We start from the raw sequence: 22,239 nt of genomic DNA, 5'->3' as shown, positions 1-22,239 counted from the left end.
CTGGGCTGGAGTTGTCCATCCTGCTTCCTCAGGGGCGCCTGTTGCCAGAGCTCCCCAGGATTTCATTTTCAGGAACCTCTTGAAGCTTCTAAGTCCTCTCTGGAGTGTCCCCCTGAGGAGGCACCCCCGGAAGTACATGTAAGCGGAGGCACCTAGATTCCCCTCCCCTCAGAATCTCTCACTGAAGAGTACAGACTTGAATGAGGGGAAGGGGTCCCCTAAATCATCTCCTGATGATGTCTCATTTGGAGATCTCATGGAGATCTTGCGTTGGAGAGGTGGATGGTCTTCCCATAAACCAAACCCTGATGAGTCAGTATTCCTGGAGGCATTTGGCACAGGGCCCTGTATATCTTAGGGTGTTTCTGCCTCCAGACAGGATACTTTTGCTCCAGCAACATGTGAGGTTTATACTACACACTCCTTGCGCCCCCCCCCCCCCCCGAGCAGGTATAGTTCTTCGGGCATTGGGGTCAATGGTGGCCATGATGACTCTCCTGCGAACTCCACGTCTACGAATGAGGGTCCTACAGTAGACCTTGGCGGTGCTGTGGTCCTTATTTGCCCTACTCTTTCATACCCGGTTTGGCTGTCCCAGGTTTGTTGGGAGTCCCTTTGATGGTGGCTCCAGACCTCGGACCTCCTTGTGGTCTGGCAATTTGTTCTTCCTTTCCCCTCTGTCACTGTGACCATAGATGCCTTCCAGCTCTGGTGTGTGTGTGGGGGTGGCATTGCATGGGACAAATGGTCCAAGGCATGTGGTCCCTCTTGGGAGACCAATCTGCATATCAGTGTCCTGGAGAGGAGTGTTGCTTCTGGAGTTGCAAGCCCTTCAAGCTTTTTTTCCTCACCAGGACAGTTGTCATCTGGACAAGCCTGTCTGTTGTCTGGTACATCAACAAATAGGGTTCAGATCTTACCCCCTATGCTGCAAGGCAGTGAGATTGTGAGAGAGGGCAATCTCTTCCAGCAGTTTTCTGGTGCAAATGCACATTCGGGGAAGTCCCAACATTCTAGCAGACAGGCTCAGCAGAATCATTCTGATTCCTTATGAATGGTCTCTGAATCCTTCAGTGGCTGGCATGATCTTTCGGAAATGGTGTCATGCTTGCTGCAATCTTTTTGCCGCCTCTTCCAACTCCAAGTGCAGCACGTTTTTCACCCTGATTCCCCTTCTTGGGGAGTCGCCCAAGGGTGCTCTGGTCCATGCTTCGTCCTCTTTATGCTTTACCCCCCTCTTCCTCTGATCCCCAAGTTTCTTCAGAAAGCTCAGCGGTTGAAAAGCAAATTCATCATCATTGCTCCCTTCTGGCCTCCCTGAGTTTGGTTATCCAGTCTTTGGTCTCTTCTGGTGTGTCCACCTTGGACTCTTGATCCAGATGTTCTTCATTCCACATTGCTGCAGTCCTAACTATTGGGTAGTCCGCTGTCCAGTCGGCCCGAATACCAAAGTATATGGCTGACGTCGGTCAAGGCGCATTAGACTGACGTCAGTACGTCAGGGTACTAATGCGCATGACCGACGTCATATCCTCAGTCTTTTTTGCCACATGGTCCGATGCAGAAGCAGTTTTGCGAGTGCAGGTTGGCGTTCTGAAAGTTTCTGAAGTCAGAGTTTCAGACCGAATCAAAGTTGGCTAAGTACCCGTTAGAATATTTTGGTTTTTCTTGCCTCAGTATTTAACCGGATGTCAGAAAAAGTGAATAACTGTATTTCTTGTGGGAAACAGATACCTCATAGGGATTACCATACTTTGTGTATACCTTGTTTAGGGCCTGAGCACGACGTTGTTGGATGCCGCTCTTGTGCTAGATTTAACAAACGCACTATTAAGAGAAGGTTAGACTGTGCCAGGTTAGTTTTTGGGAAGCGTTGGAATTATAAAATGCCGTCGGGTGCTCCACGCCCGCTTCGCCAAAAAGCGCAAGGACAAAGCAGCAAAGCCTAGAGTGGAAGAACCGACAGTCCCGGACGTCGGTTCTTTAGAAGGCTCAGTGGAGCCGGAGGTTCTGCCAGGAGTTTCTTTGGAGTCCCAGGGAGAGACTTTACTGTTACAGGATGTGTCCTCTCAGGAAGTAGGCCAGGCTGAAGGGGCTTCTCAGGTGGCTGTTCTTCCCTCTCTTCCTAAGGTGGTTAGGGCCTCCCCTTCTGTTTCCAAGGCTTCTTTAAGAGGCAGGCCTAGTTTAGCTTCAGTGGGGGTTTCTCCGAGTGTTTCAGGGTCTTTGCCTAAGAAACATATGCTAAAAATGGCAGAGGATTTGATTACTATGATTAGAGGTTCTATGCCCCCTCCTGATAAGAGGCCTAGGGTGGAACCTGAGTTTGAGAGTTTTGAGCAATGTTCGAGGCTTCTGAGTCTTGGCTGAAGACTTGCAGGAGTATCCTCCTTATTCTGATTCTGATGTGGATGATTCTACTCCTTCAGCTTCTCCTCCTGAGGATTTTTCATTTTCAGAGACTCTGCATTCCATGAGGGAGCATTTTAAATGGGAAGGTCAAGATTTCTCTGATTCCAGGAAGAGGCTTAGGGAATTCTTGTTTTACCTCAGCATAGGCCTTTAGCTATACCTCCTGTTCTGAATGTGGTGGAAGATGTTTTGCAGAGGCTTCCTGAATCCTGATTCTTTGCCTCCTGCCCCAGTTAAACCGGATAGGTACTATAGGGTGCCTGAAGCTCATAAGTATCTTTTAAGAGTCCTAGGGCAGACCCGAAACTGTCTCTCAGGGGCCTAAAGGTGTGAAGGCTTCTGTTGTTAAAAATCCTGTTCCTCCTGATAAAGAGGCAAGGGCTTTGGATAGATGGGGAAAGAAAGTGTATACTTCTTCCACTTTAGCCATGAGGGCGTTGAATTGTCAGTTTCACATGTTAAAATATCAGAATTATCTCCTTTCACAATTGAAGTCTAAGGTGGATGCTCTGGCAGAAGGTATTGAGTGTAAAGAGTTGCAGGATTTAGTTCATGTGTCTGAACAGGTGGGTAAGCATTCCTTGCAGTGTGGTTTTGATGCTGTGCAGGCCTCCTCGAGGGTGGCTGCCACTGGTTCTGTTCTTCGTAGGCACGCCTGGTTGAGGGATCAGAATTTAGCTGAGCATGTTAAAACAAGGATTTTGGATGCTCCTTTACAGTCTGATGTGTTGTTTGGTTCGCCTGTGGAAGCAGTTTTAAAGAAAATGGAGGACAAGGCTAAGTCTATGCAAACTGTTAAGGATTTTTGCAGGTGCAGCCTCCAAGTTTAGTAGAAATTGGCCTACTAAGGGATGGACTTATCCTGCTTATGATTCCCAGTCTAGGGGTAGGTCTAGACGTGGTAGGGGCAGAGCTCAAGGTTCTTTTAGGCCTAGAACAGGGAGTTCACCTGCTCAGACTTCTGGTGAGGGCAGGGATCAGTCCTTTCGTAAACAGACCCAATGACCTACCTTTTCAGCTGCCAGTACATTCTCGCCTGGCAGCACCTTTGGGAGGAAGGTTGGCTCTTTTCAAAGAAAATTGGGATTTAATTACCCAAGACAGGTGGGTTTTGGATATCATTCACCACGGTTACAGGTTTTATTTCCATACCTTGCCTCCTTTCAAAGGCATGCCAGACATTCCTCCTCTACAAAGAAAAGAGGCTCACAAGCAAATTTCTCTGTTGCTCCAAATAGGGGCCATTCAGCCAGTTCCTGTGCCAGAAAGGGGCCTAGGATTTTATTCTCGCCTGTTCCTAGTACCCAAGAAGGGGAACACGTGGAGACCAATTTTGGATTTATCTATCCTCAACACTTATCTGGACATTCCCAGGTTCAAAATGTTGACGTTACAACAGCTTTTACCTCTGCTGGGCAAAGATCACTGGATGGTAACTTTAGATCTCAAGGAAGCTTACCTTCATGTACCTATCAGACTAAGTTGCAGGAAGTATCTGCGTTTTCGAGCTGGAAATTCTCATTATCAGTTCTCTGCATTGCCCTTTGGCTTATCTACTGCGCCCAGAGTATTCACAAAGGTTCTGGCTCCAGTGATAGCTTACTTCAGGCTAAAAGGAATTCAAATCTATTCTTACTTGGACAACTGCCTGATTCTGGCTCCAGAAAAGGAAGACCTTTTACAGCATTTGGAATTTGTGATAGCAGTGCTAAGATGCCTAGGGTATTCTGTGAACGAAATAAAGTCCAGTCTAGTACCCTCTCAAGACATGTGCTTTCTGGGTGTGAGACTGAATACAGCAGCCCAGATGGCCTTTTTAACCCCGGACAAACAAAAGAATCTTTCCAGTTACTTCCATCAACTATCTCTTCAGTCCGGGCTGACTGCAAGGACAGTCCTTCAAGCCTTAGGGTTCATGGCATCTTGTATTCTGGTGCTTCCCAATGCCAAACTGCATATGAGGAAGCTGCAATGGTATCTCAAAATGTATGGACACAGCACTGCCAGGATTTGGACACTGTCATTCAAATAATACCTTGCATTCAAAAGGAATTTTTGTGGTGGGCTCAGGAATGTCACCTAAACAAGGGACTCTCTGTGACCCGGCCAGAGGCGAGTCAGATTCTAACGACAGATGCCTCAGACATTGCTTGGGGAGCTCATCTAAATGGAAAGTGGATACAAGACAAGTGGCCTACCAGACTACAGCATCTACATATCAACATGAAGGAGATGTTAGCAGTCCAGTTTGCATTGATGGCTTTCAAGGAGTTACTTCTTCCAGGGCAGGTGTTGATTCTAACAGACAACACAACTGTCATGTGGTACATCAACAAACAAGGGGAACACATTCTTACCCGTTGTGCAGGCAAGCAATGATTTTATGGGAGACTGCGCTCAGCTTGCAACTAACTCTTCAGGCAAGGTTTCTGCCGGGAGCACAGAACTCCTTAGCAGATGTGTTAAGCAGACAAATCATGGATCCCCACAGTGGAAACTGGATCTTCATGTATTTCAAAATTGACAGTGTCATGGGGAACTCCAGACATAGATCTGTTCGCTTCTCCACTAAACCACCAGCTGCCAAAGTTTTGCACAAAGAGGTTTCATCACACAGCCTGGAAAGTGGATGCTCTTTCTTTCAGTTGGAAAAATCTTCATGTGTATGCCTTTCCACCTCTGCCTCTTCTTCCAAAGGTGCTCCTAAAGGTCAGACAAGACAAGCCAAGGATGATTTTAATAGCTCCAGATTGGCCTCGGCAACACTGGTACCCATTACTGAGGAGTCTGGTAAGGAAGCCTCCATGGCCTTTACCTTTGATTCCACACCTGTTGTCTGAGGGATGGTCACCTGCTCAATGTCAAGCTTCACTCACTTCATCTAACAGCCTGGCATATTCTGTTTTGAAACACAGCAGGTCTCAACTTCCTCAACAAGTTTTAAATGTGATTATGCAAGCCAGAAGACCTAGTACAAGGAAAGTGTACGCAGAAAAATGGAAGAGATTTTTATTTTGGAGTACAGCAAACAATTTGGAGATTTCTGAGCCTAATTTGAGTGTGGCTCTTCAATATCTTACTGAGTTATTGGACAAAGGTTTGTCTTTCTCTTCCATTAAGATTCATGCTGCAGCAATTTCAGCTCACTATGATTGTGACCCACCATTGTTTTCGCATCCTTTGTTCAAGCAATTTCTTAGAGGGCAAAGAATATAAGACCCCCGTAGAGCTCCTACTCCTGCTTGGGATCTCAATTTTGTGTTGGAGAAACTTACTCTACAACCTTTTGAGCCTGCAGCTACTGCTGAATTGAAATACTTGTCATGGAAGACTGCTTTTTTTGTTGGCCATTACTTCTGCAAGAAGGGTTTCTGAATTGCAGGCCCTTATGGCGGTAGAGCCTTTTTTGATTTTTCATAAGGATAGGGTATCATTACGTGCTAATCCTTCTTTTATGCCTAAGGTGGTTTCTAGTGTGGCTTTAAACCAAACTATTCATTTGCCTACTTTTTATGCAGATCCCCAAAATAAAGGGGAAAAGATTTTGCACACTTTAGATGTGCACAGGCAATTGCGTTATTATTTAAGCAGGACTAAGGATTTTAGGCAGTCTCAGCAGTTGTTTGTTTCTTTTGCTTTGAGTTCTCAGGGCAAGCCTGTGTCAAAACAAACTATTTCTAAGTGGATTGGGTTTTGCATTGCATTTTGTTATTCCCATCATGGCAAGGAGATTCCAGCTGGGATTAGGCCTCATTCCACTAGGGCTACTGCCACTTCAACTGCATTTCTAAGGGGTGGCAACTAAGGATATTTTGGAGGCAGCTACTTGGAGTTCAGTGCATACTTTCTCTAAGCATTATCACCTTCCTCTCTACTCTAAATCTAGGGCTGGTTTTGCCACAGCTATTTTGCAAGGCATGTTGTCAGCTCCTGCTTCCTTATGATTTGCCAGCCTCCCTTACCTCTGCTTTGGGATTCTACCCAATAGTTAGGACTGCAGCAATGTGGAATGAAGAACATAGTACAGTTTTGTACCTACCATAAATGTAGATGTTCGAGGATCCACATTGCTGCAGTCCAATTTACCCTCCCTCCTTCCCCTCTGTGTTTAGGGATGGTTGTGTAGGTGAGGTTATATTCTGGTAATTTTGTATATATTGTGCATATTTTTGGTGCAGGTATGTTTGGAGTTTTTGGTTTTGGCCTTGTCTTTTTAGGGTCTTCTGACATCTGGGGCAAGAAAAGACTGAGGATTTGACGTCGGTCATGCGCATTAGTACCCTGACGTACTGACGTCAGTCTAATGCGCCTTGACCGACGTCAGCCATATACTTTGGTATTCGGGCCGACTGGACAGCGGACTACCCAATAGTTAGGACTGCAGCAATGTGGATCCTCGAACATCTACATTTATGGTAGGTACAAAACTGTACTTTTCGGATCTCCTCTCGCTCCTATCTGGGGTTCTACATCTGGACTTGGTCAGCCTGAAGCTCACCGCATAGCTGCTACAGTTCCTTTGATGGCCTGAACTCCCGGGCTTTCTTCACCAGTTAAAAAGATTTTGGTTGTTGGTCATAAGGCTTCTACTAGAATTTGCTCCAGTAAATGGAGTCAGTTTTCCATTTGGGCATCTCAGCACAAGTTGGATCCTTTTTCTATGATTAAAGTTCAGTTGTCAGCCATCACAAATTTCCATGTGGTTGAGAATTCTGCCGCCTTCTAAACTCTACAAGGCCTTTTTGAAGGGTACTTTCCTCTGAATGGCACCAGTCAAGGACCCCACCCCTCCATGGGATTTTACCTTGGTTTTGCAGCCCTTAGTTTCTCCACCTTTCGTACCAGCTGCTACTGTGGATTTACAATTTCTGTCTTGGTAGATGGTGGTCTTGGTGGCTATCACTTCTGCCAAGCGGTATCTGAATTGCAGGTGGTGTAAATCAAGCCTCCTTATCTTGACTTCTACAACGACAGAGTAACTCTTTGTACATCCCTCTTTCATGCAGAAGGTGGTGTCCAAAGCCAAGATTAACCAGGTGATTAATTTGCCAGTCTTCTTTCCAAATTATCAGAACAAAGGGGAGTACACATTGCATTTGCTTGGCATCCACAGGCAGTTGTGCTTCTGTTTGGAGAGAACCAAATATTTACAACAGTCTGATCCACTTTGTGTCCTTTTCAAAGTCCTGTTTGGAAAAACCTATTTCTAAGGTCCCCCTTGCACATTGGATTTCCAGGGGTATCTCTGGCTTATCGCGCTAAAGGTATGCCTTTACCTAGCCCTGTCCAGGTGCACTCCACCAGGTCGGTGTCTACTACTGTGGCCTTATGGTCCAGGGTTCCTATCGATGACATTTACTCTGCTGCCACTTGGTCCTCTTCGCATGCTTTTGTTGCCCATTATAAGTTGGACATTCTGTCCAGAAATATGGCCTCCTTTGGTTCTGCCGTGTTCTGGAATATACTTCCATGAGGGCCTCCCAAGGTTGTTGTAGCTAGGGACTCTGTCCCATAGATTGAAGAACAAATGAAAACAACAACTTCAGTTAAAGAAGCTATGTCCATACTATAACATTCCAACCGAGTTGTTGCTTTTCGTTTGTCTTCTTCAGCCGTCCCTCCCTCCCTCCTTTCCCTGCTTTTGGGCTTGTGCTATGGACTGGACAGATGCAGGCACTGACTTTCTTCTTGGTCATGGGTTTGAGTCTGGTGTGTGTATACCCCTTTAGTGGTTAGGGGTTAAGGTGCTCTGCTGTAGGTTGGGTGGTACTGTACTGAAGCAAACTCTATCTGAGGGGAGGAGGGAGAGCAGGGCATTATGGGTAGGGGAGGGGCTCAGGATTTCTGCTCTGATGTTGGTGTATATGGCAGAATCTTATCCAATCTCTGATCCAAGCCCATAGGTTAAAGACAAACGAAAAGCAACAACTCAGGTGGAACGTTATGGTAAGTACATAACTTATTATTCTTTTCCAGCTGTGCAGTTTGATTCACTTCGTGTCCTCAGTATGTTAGCAGTCCAGTCGGCTCATTTTTCTAGAGAACTACCTTTTTCCAGTCAGGTAATTACCCCATTGGGGAAAGTATTGTACTGATTTAATGTTCAAACAAAATCAACAATTGCTTGAATTGTGGGAAGCACATCCCACAAAGATTTTCACCTGTTTTTTTTTTTTCATTTCTGCTTTGCCTCAGTATGTCTCGAACTCTTCTGACTGTGCAAAAGCTCTCAAACATTGGGCCAAGGTATTAACTGCCTGTATGGAGTTGTCTTGGGTTTTCTCAGTAGTGTCACAATAGAGTGCTACCACCAGGCCTCCACAGACTCTGTCATCTAATATCATTCAGAAAAAAAAAATGGAAAGACAAAAAGGTCGAGACTCTGATGTTAAAGCTCCAGTTACAAGTCTTAAGTCTACCAGCAACCCAGGTTAGGTGCCCTTGTCCAACTCCTAGACTTGGACTGTATGGCATGACCTCTCAGGAGGTTGCCACTGTTTCCTGCCAGCCTATAACTGCTACCACTGTGCACATGCCTGGTCTGAGGTCACTGTACAGGCCTTATCTTAAGACATCCATGCCATGGGTTTTGAGGGAGACTCCTTTTCTTTCCCAACTACCAAAGCTGTAATCAGTTACCACCACATCTCCCCAGTCACCCCCTCAAAAACCCAAACTGAAGTGAACCACAGACTCCAATCACTTCTTCTCAGACTGAAGTCCAAGACCTCCTTAAAATAGCACAAGAGTTTATTGTCTTCATGAAATCTAGAGCACTTGTATTCTTCACCTCCTGAGGCACCCCAACCCATCTAAAAGGAGGAAGGAACTAGCTTTTCAGGAAGAGGAAAATGCCTGTAGCTACGAAGATGAGGAGGACTTGTCTTACTGTGGCCTCTTGCACATACTCAGATGATGCCTTTCCTTGTTGGTGTGATGTCCTTCAAGGATGCATCTGCAGTCCTAACATATGGGTTGTCCTGCCTCAGGCAGCCCCTCGGTCCGCCAAATTCCAAAGTCTGGGTCTGGCCTCGGCTGATGTCGCACTTCACCCGACGTCATAGCTGCTGTGTATTGGGTATAAAGGCATCAGCCGACGCCATTTTCCTCAGTCTTTCTTGCCGCGTGGTGCCCGAAGCAGAAGCTGTTCGCAAGTGCCGGTCAGTCAGATCCAGAGATTTCTACTACCGAAGACTTCTAAAAAGCTATGTACCCCGTTGGGGACTCTTTCTTGCCTCAGCCGATGCCAAAAACCCTCTCCCCTCTGAAAGGGAATCTAGAGCATTAGAGATATGGGGTAAAAAGATTTATACTTCTGCTACTCTTTCGGCCAGGGCCTTAAACTGATAATTTCACATGATTCAGTACCAGGAATTTTTGTTAGACCAGTTAAATAAAAAAACTGTCCTCTCCTGAACCTATAGACCGTAAGTCCCTTCAGGATTTGGTACATAACTCTCAGCAGGTCAGTAACCATTTCTTAAAATGTGGCTATGATGCACTGGAGGCTTCCTTTAGATCAGCTATGACTGGTACAGTGATTAGAAGGCATGCATGGTTAAAAGAACAATCCTTACCGGACCATGTTAAGTCAAAGCTTCTAGATGCTCCTATGGAGAAACAAAGTTTGTTTGGCTCCCCTGCACAGCAGGTTCTAAAGAAGGTGGAAGAAAAAGCAAAATCTGTCCAAACAGTCAAAGATTTCTTACAGGTCCAACCTCCGAGGTTTAGCAGAAATTGGCCTTCGAAGAATTGGTCCTTTCCAGACACCTCCAGAGCCCAAAGAGGCAGAAATAGACGCCCAAGAGGCAGAGGTAATTCCAGGGGTGCCTACAGAGGACGTCAGTGGCAGCCTAACAACCAGAGAAGTACTGCCACAGATTCAGCTACAACCACTTCCACAGGACAGACACAATGACTTGGCTCTGATTCCGCCTACCAGGGAACAACTGGAAGCACCTTTGGGCGGAAAACTAGCCTTATTTTCCGTAAACTGGCATTACATTACAGGAGACAAATGGACTTTACAAACAATAGACAAAGGCTACAGGTTTCACTTCCACACTCTACCAAAAGAGAGGAATGCCAAACCTACCACCAAGCCAAAAAACAAACGCTCTAAGACAAATCAACAACCTACTAAGGATGAGAGCTATAGAAAAGGTACCGCCTATGGAACAAGGACAAGGATTTTATTCCAGACTTTTCCTTGTACCAAGAAAAGAAAATCAATGGAGGCCTATTCTCGACCTGTCCGCTCTGAACACATACCTCATTGTTCCAAAATTCAAGATGCTGACCCTACAGCAACTTCTTCCCATGCTGGGCAAGGAGTCTTGGCTGGTGACTCTAGATCTCAAGGAGGCATACCTGCATGTCCCTATACGACCAGATTGCAGAAGACACCTCAGATTTCTTACAGGATCAGAGCATTATCAATTCTCAGCATTGCCCTTTGGCTTATCTACTGCGCCCAGAGTATTCACAAAATGCCTGGCATCAGTAATTGCTCATTGCAGGCTTCAGGGAATTCAAATTTACCCATACCTGGACGACTGCCTAATACAAGCGGACAACAAGACAAAGTTAACAAAAGATTTAGAAAAGGTTATACAACTGCTGCAAGCCTTGGGATACACAGTCAACATGCAAAAGTCAAGACTGGAACCATCCCAAAGGATAACATTCTTGGGTGCAGAACTGGACACATCAACTCAGATGGCCTTTCTCACAGAAGAAAAACAAAAGCAACTACCACTCTATTTCATGACATTAACAACACAGACTTAGCTTACTGCAAGGAAAGTCCTGCAAGCCCTGGGTTACATGGCATCCTGCATAATATTGATTCCGCATGCCAGACTGCATATGAGAAAGTTGCAATGGTACCTAAGGAATGTATGGTCTCAACACAAGCACAGTCTAGAAGCCCAGATTCCAATAATTCCATGCCTGAAGCAAGAATTCCTGTGGTGGGCTCAGGCCTGTCAGCTGAACCGAGGATTGCCCTTCCACAAACCTCAGCCAAGCCAGACCATCACCATGGACGCCTCAGACCTAGGTTGGGAGGCTCACATGGTGGACAAGTGTATACAAGGCCTATGGACACAAGACCAGCTGAATCTACACATATAAATCAAAAGGAGATGCTGGCCGTGAAACATGCAATCCAGGCATTCAGACCATTCCTTCAACAAGGTCACCTGCTAAGGACGGACAACACCACAGTCATGTGGTACATCAACAAACAGGGAGGTACACACTCATATCCTCTATGCCGGATGGCAATGGATCTGTGGAATGTGGCCCTGAACTTCAATATTCAACTCCAGGCCAGATTTGTACCAGGAAAGGAAAATTCACTAGCAGACACCTTAAGCAGAACTACCACGGATGCTCACGAATGGATGCTACATCCAGATATCTTCAAAACCATAACAAAGAAATGGGGACTACCAGAGATAGACCTGTTCGCCTCCCCACACAACCACCAATTGAAGAAATTCTGCACAAGAGCATACCACCCACTAGCTTGGAGGGTGGACTCCCTTTCCTTCAGCTGGAAAAACCTGATAGCATATGCATTCCCACCTCTTCCTTTGATGTACAAAATCCTACTGAAGATCAAAGAGGATCAGCCAAGGATAATCCTGATAGCTCCAGACTGGCCGAGGCAACATTGGTACCCGCTACTGAGGAGCATGTCTCGGGCACATGCATGGCCTCTACCTTTATGTCCTTTACTTTTAACACAGAACAACTACAAGATCATGCATCCAAACTTGAAAACACTACAACTAGCTGCTTGGAATATTGCATAAAACAAAATAACCCAGATTTATCTCAGAGGGTTAAGGACATTATCCTGGAGGCTCGCAGACCCTCCACAAGGAGGATTTACTCAGCCAAATGGAAAAGATACCTCATTTGGAGTGCAGCAAAAGGGGAGAATGTATCATTGGCAAACATAGCAAACATCCTGGAATACTTAGCAGAACTGTTCCACAATGGCCTGTCCTACTCCTCCATTAAGATTCATGCATCAGCAATTTCAGCAGAATACAACATGGATCCTCCAGTCTTCTCTCATCCTCTACTTAGGCAGTTCCTGAGAGGAATCAAAAATGTAAAGCCTCCAAGGAAACCACCTTTGCCTACATGGGATCTCAACTTTGTGCTGGAAAAGTTAACACTTCCCCTTTTGAACCAGCAGCAACAGCAGACTTACAGTTCTTATCTTGGAAAACTGCTTTCCTGCTTGCAATCACTTCAGCAAGAAGGGTATCTGAGTTACAGGCATTAATGGCGGTACAGCCCTTCCTTATCTTCCATCAAGATAGAGTGTCTCTGAGAACTAACCCTACTTTTATGCCAAAAGTGGTCTCCAGAGTATCATTGAACCAAGCGATTCATTTACCTACATTCTTCCCCAACCCACAGAACAGGGGGGAAAGACTACTACATACCTTGGATGTACACAGACAATTACACTACTATCTGGACAGAACTAAGACCAACAGGAAAACTGACCAGCTTCTGGTAGCATATGCAACAGGAATGCAAGGAAAAGCAATTTCAAAACAGACAATCTCAAAATGGATAGGAAATTGCATTAGATTTTGCTACTCTTTTCATGGAAAGACAACTCCAGAAAATATCAGGCCTCCCTCCACAAGAGCTACAGCCACCACTACAGCTTTCCTACGAGGAATGGCTACCAAAGACATTTTAGAAGCTGCTACTTGGAGCTCCGTGCATACATTTGCCAAGCATTATAATCTTCCCTTATACTCCAGATCCCGAGCAGGTTTTGCAACTGCTGTTTTTGCAAGGGATCTTAACTACACCATCTTTAGCTTAGTGCCTCCTCCCCCAGTTTGGCTATGGTATTCTACCCATATGTTAGGACTGCAGATGCATCCTTGAAGGACATAGTACAGTTTTGTACCTACCATAAATGTAGATGTCCGATAGGCATGCATCTGCAGTCAGGATTACCCACCCTCTTTCCCCTCTGTGGTATTCCTAGGGTATTTACCCCTCCTTTAGCTAGCTGGGGGAATCTATTATGGTGTATTTGTTTGTATATATATATATATTATCTTATTGTTTGCTCTCTACTGTTTGGAATTATTTGCATTTATCCAAATATAGCCTTCCTAGAGGGCACCTGGCATCTGGGGCAAGAAACACTGAGGAAAATGGCGTCGGCTGAAGCCTTTATACCCAATACACAGCAGCTATAACGTCGGGTGAAGTGCGACATCAGCCGAGGCCAGACCCAGACTTTGGAATCCGGCCGACTGAGGGGCTGCCTGAGGCAGGACAACCCATATGTTAGGACTGCAGATGCATGCCTATCGGACATCTACATTTATGGTAGGTACAAAACTGTACTTTTTTTTAGCGGGTAAACAGGGCAAGCCTGTCTCCAAGCAAACCATGTCAAAATATATAGCTTACTGCATGAAGGTGTGTACATTAAAGAAAGCATTTACCTGGGCATATAAACACCCACTCCACCAGACATTGGAAGACCACAACTGCTTTCGAGTGACCACCCATGCCATCCTGGTGGCAGCCACATGGAACTCTGTGCACACCTTTACAAAACACTATAACCTAGGTATTGGGCCCAGGGCTAGAGCAAGTTTTGCTATGGTCGTCCTGCAAGATCTTATTTCCTAAGGTCATGTAGATTACCTACCACCCAACTTTTAGCTGTAGGAGTGCCCCAAGAAACCTCGGTACTGCAGCATTGACTACAACGACCATATTACATGCGTGTCCCATTTACTATAATTATAGATGTATGAGTAGAGTGTTGTAGAAGTACATACCCCCACTCTCCAACCCCTCTATCTGCTCACCACTTGTCTCCCACTTGCTGAGTGCAAGGGGTAGAGGAGTTTGCATAGTTCACTCATCTCTTGTCATCTTCTGTTTCTCCTATATTCTTTCTCCTTAAGTTCAGACACCTTCGGAGGATGTTGTATTGTCAGAATTCAAATTGCTTGTTCACTGTTTGGGAAGACCTGAAGATGATGTTGACGGACACCCTGACATCCAGACATCGGTCTTCAGATGTCCATCAGTTAGGGACAATGTAACAACTCTGGAAATCGGGCCAGTTGTGGGCTTCTGTATAGCAGGAAGACCCAGGAATCAGTGCTGTAACATCAAACATAGACAGTTAGGTAAGTGAGACACAACTGTACATTTTACTACTATTTCACAGTATTTTTTTTCTCACAGTAGACATGACATAGAGAAATGAAACATGAATAGTAAAAATCCTACCTAAAATTTAATTCTGGTGGCCACACTAATGAATGGTCTGTTGCAGTCTCTCCTACTGCTTTATTTTTACTTGGTGCAGAAAGTGTGATTTCTACATGCATGTTTTGAGGCTAGGTGGTGGTCTATAATTGCACTTGTAATTTTCAACTCATTTCTTTGCAGATCTGCCTGTTGCAGTGATTAAAGGCTATGATGATAACTGGTATCTCGATCGGAAAAATGTTTTCCTACTTTGCGAAGCTTATGGGAACCCAGCACCTTCAAAGTATGAGTGGAAGTTGTAAGTAATTTAGCTACAAGTCTTTAAAGAGTTGATGGAAAAAATTAGTTTTTTGTTAAACAAGGCCTTGTGTATAATAGAACAGAATGAGTTGTAGTGGTTTAGAGTTGCATGTTTCAGCAGATTTTGAGCTTCACAAGTCTTCTGTCCATATTATCTGGAACATTTTGACAGTGTAGTGTAACCTCTGGCAGAAACTGACAGCATGCAGCTTGTTTTAAAAATTAGTGATTATTTCCAAACAGTTGAGACTGTTTGATTTAATGAGCACAGGGTTTAATTTACAACAGGAATTCTGAACTCTTACCACCCGCTGCCCACCTACGATTAAAATGTGTCCAGTTATGTGATCTCTGTCTTATCAAAATTCAGCTGGCACTTTAAATGGCTGAACTTTGTGAATGTGATTAAAGCTGGAGGTTGCTCGTGCAAGTGTTAAGGATTCTAATAGGCTTGCTTTGTGCACTCTCAAAATAGCTAGCTGGGCAGGAGGCTGCAGTTTAAGTTGCTGTAAGTGAATGGGGCTAAAGATTTCAGGATTATTCTTAATATATTGTCTTGGACAGTAAATAGAGCTCAAGTGAACAACATTACCTGAATTGCATTATTCTAGCAAGCAATGCAATTTTATTGAAAAATCACTCCTCCCAAAAAATGGAACAACCTTCATGACTGCCTTACTTAAATGTACTAACTTCAGAGTTGTATAACATTTGGGAAGGGCAGAACTCTTATCACACTCCATTACTAGTAACTTCAATTGCAAAAAAAAAAGTACTACAAAATTGTAAAATTTCCATAAAGCTCAGCACACTTCATACACAAAAAACAGTGATTGCATTGCTCTGTGAATTAAGTCGACCAGTGTCCAACCAAAAAACAGTTTGTTGCTGCAAAACATTGCTCATTTGAGTCATTGATGGTGTTAGAATTATCATTGTTTAACTGACGATGCTAAACATCTATCATTAAGTGTCATCAACTGGATGGCATACACTCAAAGCTTCACAGGCCATAGTATGATTCCAAGTAGGGCAAACTTCATGGCAGTGCTTCCAGCCTAGCCAATGATCATGGTGTCAGTCTGATCTCAGTTTCATTGGTTCACTTTTGCTAACATCATATTTTTACTAAATGCTTCAGTGGAACACACCGCTATTAAAATTTCCTTAACAATTGCTCATGTATTTTTTCATGGCAGTGCCACACATTAGGTAGATTTGTACCATGATTTTATCAGCATTGAACTGCGTGATCTTAGTTTTACTTTTGTATTGTGGCATTTTTGTGTTGTGGTGACTCAGTTTAGCATTGGTATTGGGTCAGATTTTGTTACAGTATCTGGTAATAGTGAAAACATAAAGGAAACGTCAGACAGTAGATCTGTCATTGGGTGCCTAGAACTTGTTTCTTGTCACTTGGGTTGTATCTGCAGTTCATTCTTAATATTTTCAGTCAGGCTGTCTCATATTTTGCGACCCTGTAAAATGCTTCCCTTAGAGCTTTTCATTTTACTGCAGAGTACTGCTTCCTTAGTCTGTTCTCTCTGTTGCTCTTTAAACATTAAATGGCACTGTAGTTAGATTTTGGAAAATATGTGCTTCTCTCCAGCATTATCTTTTATTTCACTGTGGGTGTAGCAGTACAGGTTCTCTTGTAGGTCACCCTTCATCTCAGGGCCCCTTTATAACTCACTCCCTCACTGTCAACATCCACTTATCTTGTCTCCTTAACCCTTCAGGCACACAAAGTGACTCTGAAAGAGAAAAACACACTTGAGATGAATCAACCGACCTCTTAAATTTTTGTTAGCATATGTAGTACTGCCCCGCAATGCTTATTTGGTGGTGGTTGTATGGTGAAGTCATCCTTGTGTGTTAACGTTTCCCTTTCCTGGAGTAGAATACCCAAATGAATGCTATGCACTCTGCTTTGCACCCAACACAAGAAGGTCAGTGTAGAAATCATGGTCTGTTTGGAACATCGGGTGCTTTCAACTTGCATTATGGGGCTTCTTGAAAAGAGAGGCATTTACACATTAGAAGATTACTGCAAGCATTTGTTTATTTACTATATCTTTATTGACTGAGAAAGTCCAACTGTGATAAATGCCGTTTTTCAGAGGAGGTGCAGGAAGGAAAGCTCCAGTGTTCACATACCTATTTAATGTATGATATATTTTCATTTTCCACATTATTTTAATCTTGGTTAAATAAACATTTTACATAATTAGCTGTAACAGATTAAAGCTAACTTTGCATCATACAATTTGTGACTATAAGAAGAGGAGAAAATGAGACAGCATGCGTCTTTGCATTAGGTTGTAGGAAGTGACCTCAGCACAAGAGCTGTAGTAATTAGTTATTTTGGACCATTTCTAGCTCTTTTGAAGTTCCCTGTTTAAAATCCGCGTTTGCACGGCTTTGCGCGGTCGTGCACATAGAGCAGCGGCGGTTAAACTTCTTCTGGCTCTGCCAAGTCTGCTCTTCAAATTCTCCCTTAAGGAAGCTCTACTCTTAGTATAATCAGACTACTCGCTATATTATAAGCCTAGCACTTGTTCTCAAAACTTCTCTACTAAGTAAGCACTCTAGTACTAAGTAAGCACTACATCCACCTACCACCCCTGTGAATATCCACTTCCCTTAAAGGCACAACACTCCCTTATACTGTTCTAGCATGTCGAGTGGTAGATTGCTGGCGTCCTCTCCAGTTCAGCTGGTTAATCTGGGTATCTTGAGACAATGCTACAATTGTTTCATGTACACAGACAACCCTCTCCTCCTCCCAACAAACACAAATACATGTGAGAGATGCAACTATGTAGCCAAACTGGAGGCTGAACTCTCTCAACTCAGGGCTGGCATGACCAGACAGGAGGAGATGGTAACCACACACACAACAAACCCAGTCCCACATAGACCTACCACAACTGCAAACCAAACACATAAAAACACAAATACATGCTCGGAGGCTCTAATAAAAAACTTACCAAAACAACAGAGGCTCCCAAAGCAGACATCCAAAAATCCACCACCTCAAAACAAAAAACAAAACACATGCAACACATACTTCAGTAAATCAGTGTGTCAACCAATCACAGCCCTTAAGGCCAAACACCATGCCTGATACACTAGTAATAGGTGACTCTATAGTCAGACACACTGATGTCCCGCTTACCAGGCTGAACAAGGAGAAGGTGACTGTGAGCTGCCTATCGGGAGCTAGGATCCGCCACATAACACACGCACTCAGGTCACTCCAAAGGAAGTACAAATATGGCTCCATCATTGTCCATGCTGGCGTGAGTGACCTGAGATGTACCTCCCTGGACTACATGAAGAGACATGGAGGAGCTCTCTGATTATGTAGCCCAGGCTGGTATGACCCTGAGCAGCATCTTGCCCTCACCAAGAATGATGCCACAATACAAAGACAAGATGATCAGCTTTAATAATTGGCTCAAGTACTGGTGTCATTTCTAAGGGGATCCAATGTCTGCCTGGGATGACATGTTGGACAAGCCACACTGCTTCGCAAGGAACGGCTTGCACCTGTCACCACTGGGCTTCAGGATATTGGCCAAGGCTCTTGCCACCCCCATAGTGCCTTTTTTAGGCAAGGCTCAAAAGACAAACCCACCTCCTTAGAAAACAAAAATGAAAAAAAAAACTAAGGGTAATGCTGCTCAACGCCAGAAGTCTAAATCTCAAGATGCAGGCACTTGATGCACTCCTCAGTATGGAGAACATCGACGTCTGTGCAGTAACTGAAACCTGGTTCAAGGCTCCCGAGAGCACCCCAGCGCTACCAGGCTGTACATCGTATCATGCTTTTCGGCCCGAAAACCCGGGCCGAACCACAAAGGGAGGGGGAGTGTCCTTATTCATCAAGGACACCCACACCTCCAGGTTAGTAGTAACACATGAAGCATCAGAGACCATACAGGTGCAACTAACCATAGGCAAAACTGCTATACAACTGGTAGCATGTTACAGACCACCCTCCCAATCTCAGGAACCCCACTCAGCCTTCCTGAAGACATTGGAGGATATGAATGTATCACAAAATACAATCATACTGGGAGACTTCAACTACCCAAACATAGATTGGGTACATTATTCTAGCCCTAACACCCTAGCCCAAAGGTTTATGGAATTCATAAATTCAAATGCACTGGAACAATTAGTCACCTCTCCCACTAGGGGAGATAATATACTAGACCTGATCATCACAAACATGGGGACAAAATGCTGCACACCGGAGGTATACCCCTCACTAGTGAGATCTGACTACAAACTAATCACCCTGGATATACATATCCCACCTCCACCCCCAGCACAAAAGACCACAGTGAAAAACTTCTCAAAAGCAGACTTCACTCTTAAGACTGAGATGGTATCCTTTAAGCCCACTGGGCCAGTGGATACCACATCCCACAATGCCGAATCCTTCACAAATGCTTTCTATGGACATCTCCAAGAATGCATGGCTCATGCAATCCCAAATAAATCCAAGTCCCTCTCCACCAAAGGCAAGCGTCCTGTCTGGTGGACCTCAGCCATTAACAAATTGTATAACAAAAGAAGGAAACTACTGCACGACAGAGCAAAATCCCATAAAGGGAAGACATCTCTGATGAACATTAGCAGAAAACTACGTTCTCATAAAAACATCCAAGGCCAACTTTGAGAGAAAAATCGCTAAGGACACTAAAGATAACCACAAAGCCGCCTTCAGCTATGTTAGAAACCTGGGCGGAAACCCTCAGATATGCTCAGAGTTAGTTCACAACAAAAAATACACTGAACCCACAGATATTGCCAACATTCTGGCTGACAGGTTCAGTACAAATTTCTCCCCTCCCTCACCCCCAAAAGAAGAAATACTTATCCCAACTGAATGTAATCTCCCTGTCATCTCAGATGTCCAAGTGAGAACCGCCCTCAACAAAGCTAAAAACACAGCATCAATGGGACCTGACAGTATCTCGGGTTGCGTGCTACGTGAACTCCAAGAGGAGCTAAACCCGCACATAAAAATGCTATTTAACCTTAGCCTTACTACAGGATATGTACCTGAACACTGGCGTACAGCAACAGTGGTCCCACTCCACAAAGGGGGTACCTCTACAGACCCTGGGAACTACCGCCCCATAAGCTTAACCAGCCTGGTCTGCAAAACTATGGAAAGAATCATTATGGAACTCATAAACAGAGAGAGATAGGGGACCTACAGACACTTGACCCCACCCAGTTCGGCTTTGTAAAGGGCAGATCCTGCCTTTTGAACCTGGTTGACTTTTTCGAAACAGTCACTAGAGCCATTGATGAGGGCAAAGCAGTCCATACAGCCTACTTGGACTTGGCTAAGGCCTTCGACACAATACCCCACTCAGGCATCATAGATAAGCTCACCAGCTTAAACGTAAACCATTGTGTCACTAGATGGGTTGCAAACTGGCTAAAGGACAGAACCCATAAAATTAAAATCGCTGGAGCAATGTCAGACTCAAAGCCAGTCACAAGTGGTGTCCCACAGGGATCTGTCCTGGGACCCCTCTTGTTCGGCATTTATTTCACAGATGTTAAAGCAAACATGGGAGGGTTGTGGCTGACAAAGTTCACAGATGACTGCAAACTAGGCGCCATAGTCGATACACCAGCGGACACACACATCCTACAAAAAGGCCTCACAGAAATGGACGACACACACATCCTACAAAAAGGCCTCACAGAAATGGACGACACACACATCCTACAAAAAGGCCTCACAGAAATGGACAACTGGTGCCGGAGTCACGGCCTTAAACTAAATGCCAAAAAATGCATAGTCATCCCCTTTGGGAAAAACAAAGTACCCACAAATGATCACATAGACGGCAACCCACCGAGTATGGAAAAAGTAATCAGAGACCTAGGGACCCAAGTCGACAGCGACCTCTCATTTGACACCCACGTTGCCAAAGTGGTTAGAAAAACATTCTACCTTGCACACCTCATCATGAAGGGATTCACATCCAGATCCAAGCATGTCATTGTACCCCTATACTCCTCCCTCATCAGACCCAGTCTGAGTACAATGCCCCATTTGGTATATACCTCACCCGGCATTTGCAACAGCTGGAGAGACCACAAAAGTACCTCACCAAGAGGATCAAGGGTCTCCAACATATGTCTTATTCACCCAGACTAAAGAAACTCCAGCTCTATTCAGTAGTATACCGCCTGCTCAGAGGAGATCTCTGCCTGACGTACAAGGCCATGTCCAGTCAGGATCTGATGGACATGCTCCACCTCAAAAAATTCAAATCCATCAGGACCAAGAATTAAACCTCGGCACCAGTATGAATAGGACATGCTGGAGGGATAGATTCACAACCCAGAGGCTTCCCATGCTTTGGAACAAGATCCCAGTTCATGTTAGGCAAAGCTCCTCACTGACTCTCTTCAAGAGAAATCTTGAGAGGATGGGAGATCGTAAGTTTACCCCAGGGGTCACATCTGTGTCTCTGCTAGATGGGCACAGTAAACTAATCCTATTATATAAGGGTACCTTCATTGTGTCACTACTAGACAGAGGCACAGTATTCTAAATCTATTCTGTGCATTTCTGTGTATTTTTGTACCATTTCATGGGGTGGCGAAAGCCACATCACTATGGCTAGGCTTATAAATGCCCCACGACAGATAGCCTATACAAAACTATGAAACTATATATGTGTGTGTGTGTGTGTATGTATGTATATGTGTGTATATATATATATATATATATATATATATATATATATATCTATATATATATATATATATATATATATATATATATATATATATATATATATATATATATATGTATGTATGTATGTGTGTGTGTATATATATACTTGGACTTTTGTCTACTTAACCCCATCCCTCAACTTTGAAGAATACTTCCAAATCAAACTATCAAATTTAACTAGGTGGACTGGAACTCGCCTATACAATCTGACTTCCTCCTCCGGGAAGACCTGAACTTTTGTCTACTTAACCCCATCCCTCAACTTTGAAGAATACTTCCAAATCAGACTATCAAATTTAACTAGGTGGACCTGAACTCACCTATACAATCTGACTTTGTCCTCCGGGAAGACCTGAACTTTTGTCTATTAAACCCCATCCCTCAACTTTGAAGAATACTTCCAAATCAGACTATCAAATTTAACTAGGTGGACCTGAACTCACCTAAAAATTTGTTCCGGGAAACCCTTT

General features: G+C 44.3%; 1 protein-coding gene across 2 annotated transcripts in view; it reads left to right on the top strand.

Annotated features, from left to right (window-relative positions):
- The window catches only part of LOC122809297 (nectin-1-like), a 386,062-nt gene that overhangs the window by 314,842 nt on the left and 48,981 nt on the right, over positions 1–22,239 (top strand). For both annotated transcript variants that reach the window (XM_044080682.1, XM_044080681.1), the window contains exon 4: positions 14,872–14,989. In XM_044080682.1, the coding sequence (XP_043936617.1) occupies positions 14,872–14,989 (118 nt within the window). The remainder of the gene's footprint in view (positions 1–14,871; positions 14,990–22,239) is intronic.

The sequence above is a fragment of the Protopterus annectens genome, chromosome 8.part0 (genome assembly GCF_019279795.1).
Source record: "Protopterus annectens isolate FY-2018-M chromosome 8.part0, PAN1.0, whole genome shotgun sequence".
In the NCBI taxonomy this organism is placed as follows: domain Eukaryota; kingdom Metazoa; phylum Chordata; order Ceratodontiformes; family Protopteridae; genus Protopterus; species Protopterus annectens.
Note: the sequence above shows the minus strand (reverse complement) of the source record. Positions and strands in the feature narration are given on the sequence as shown.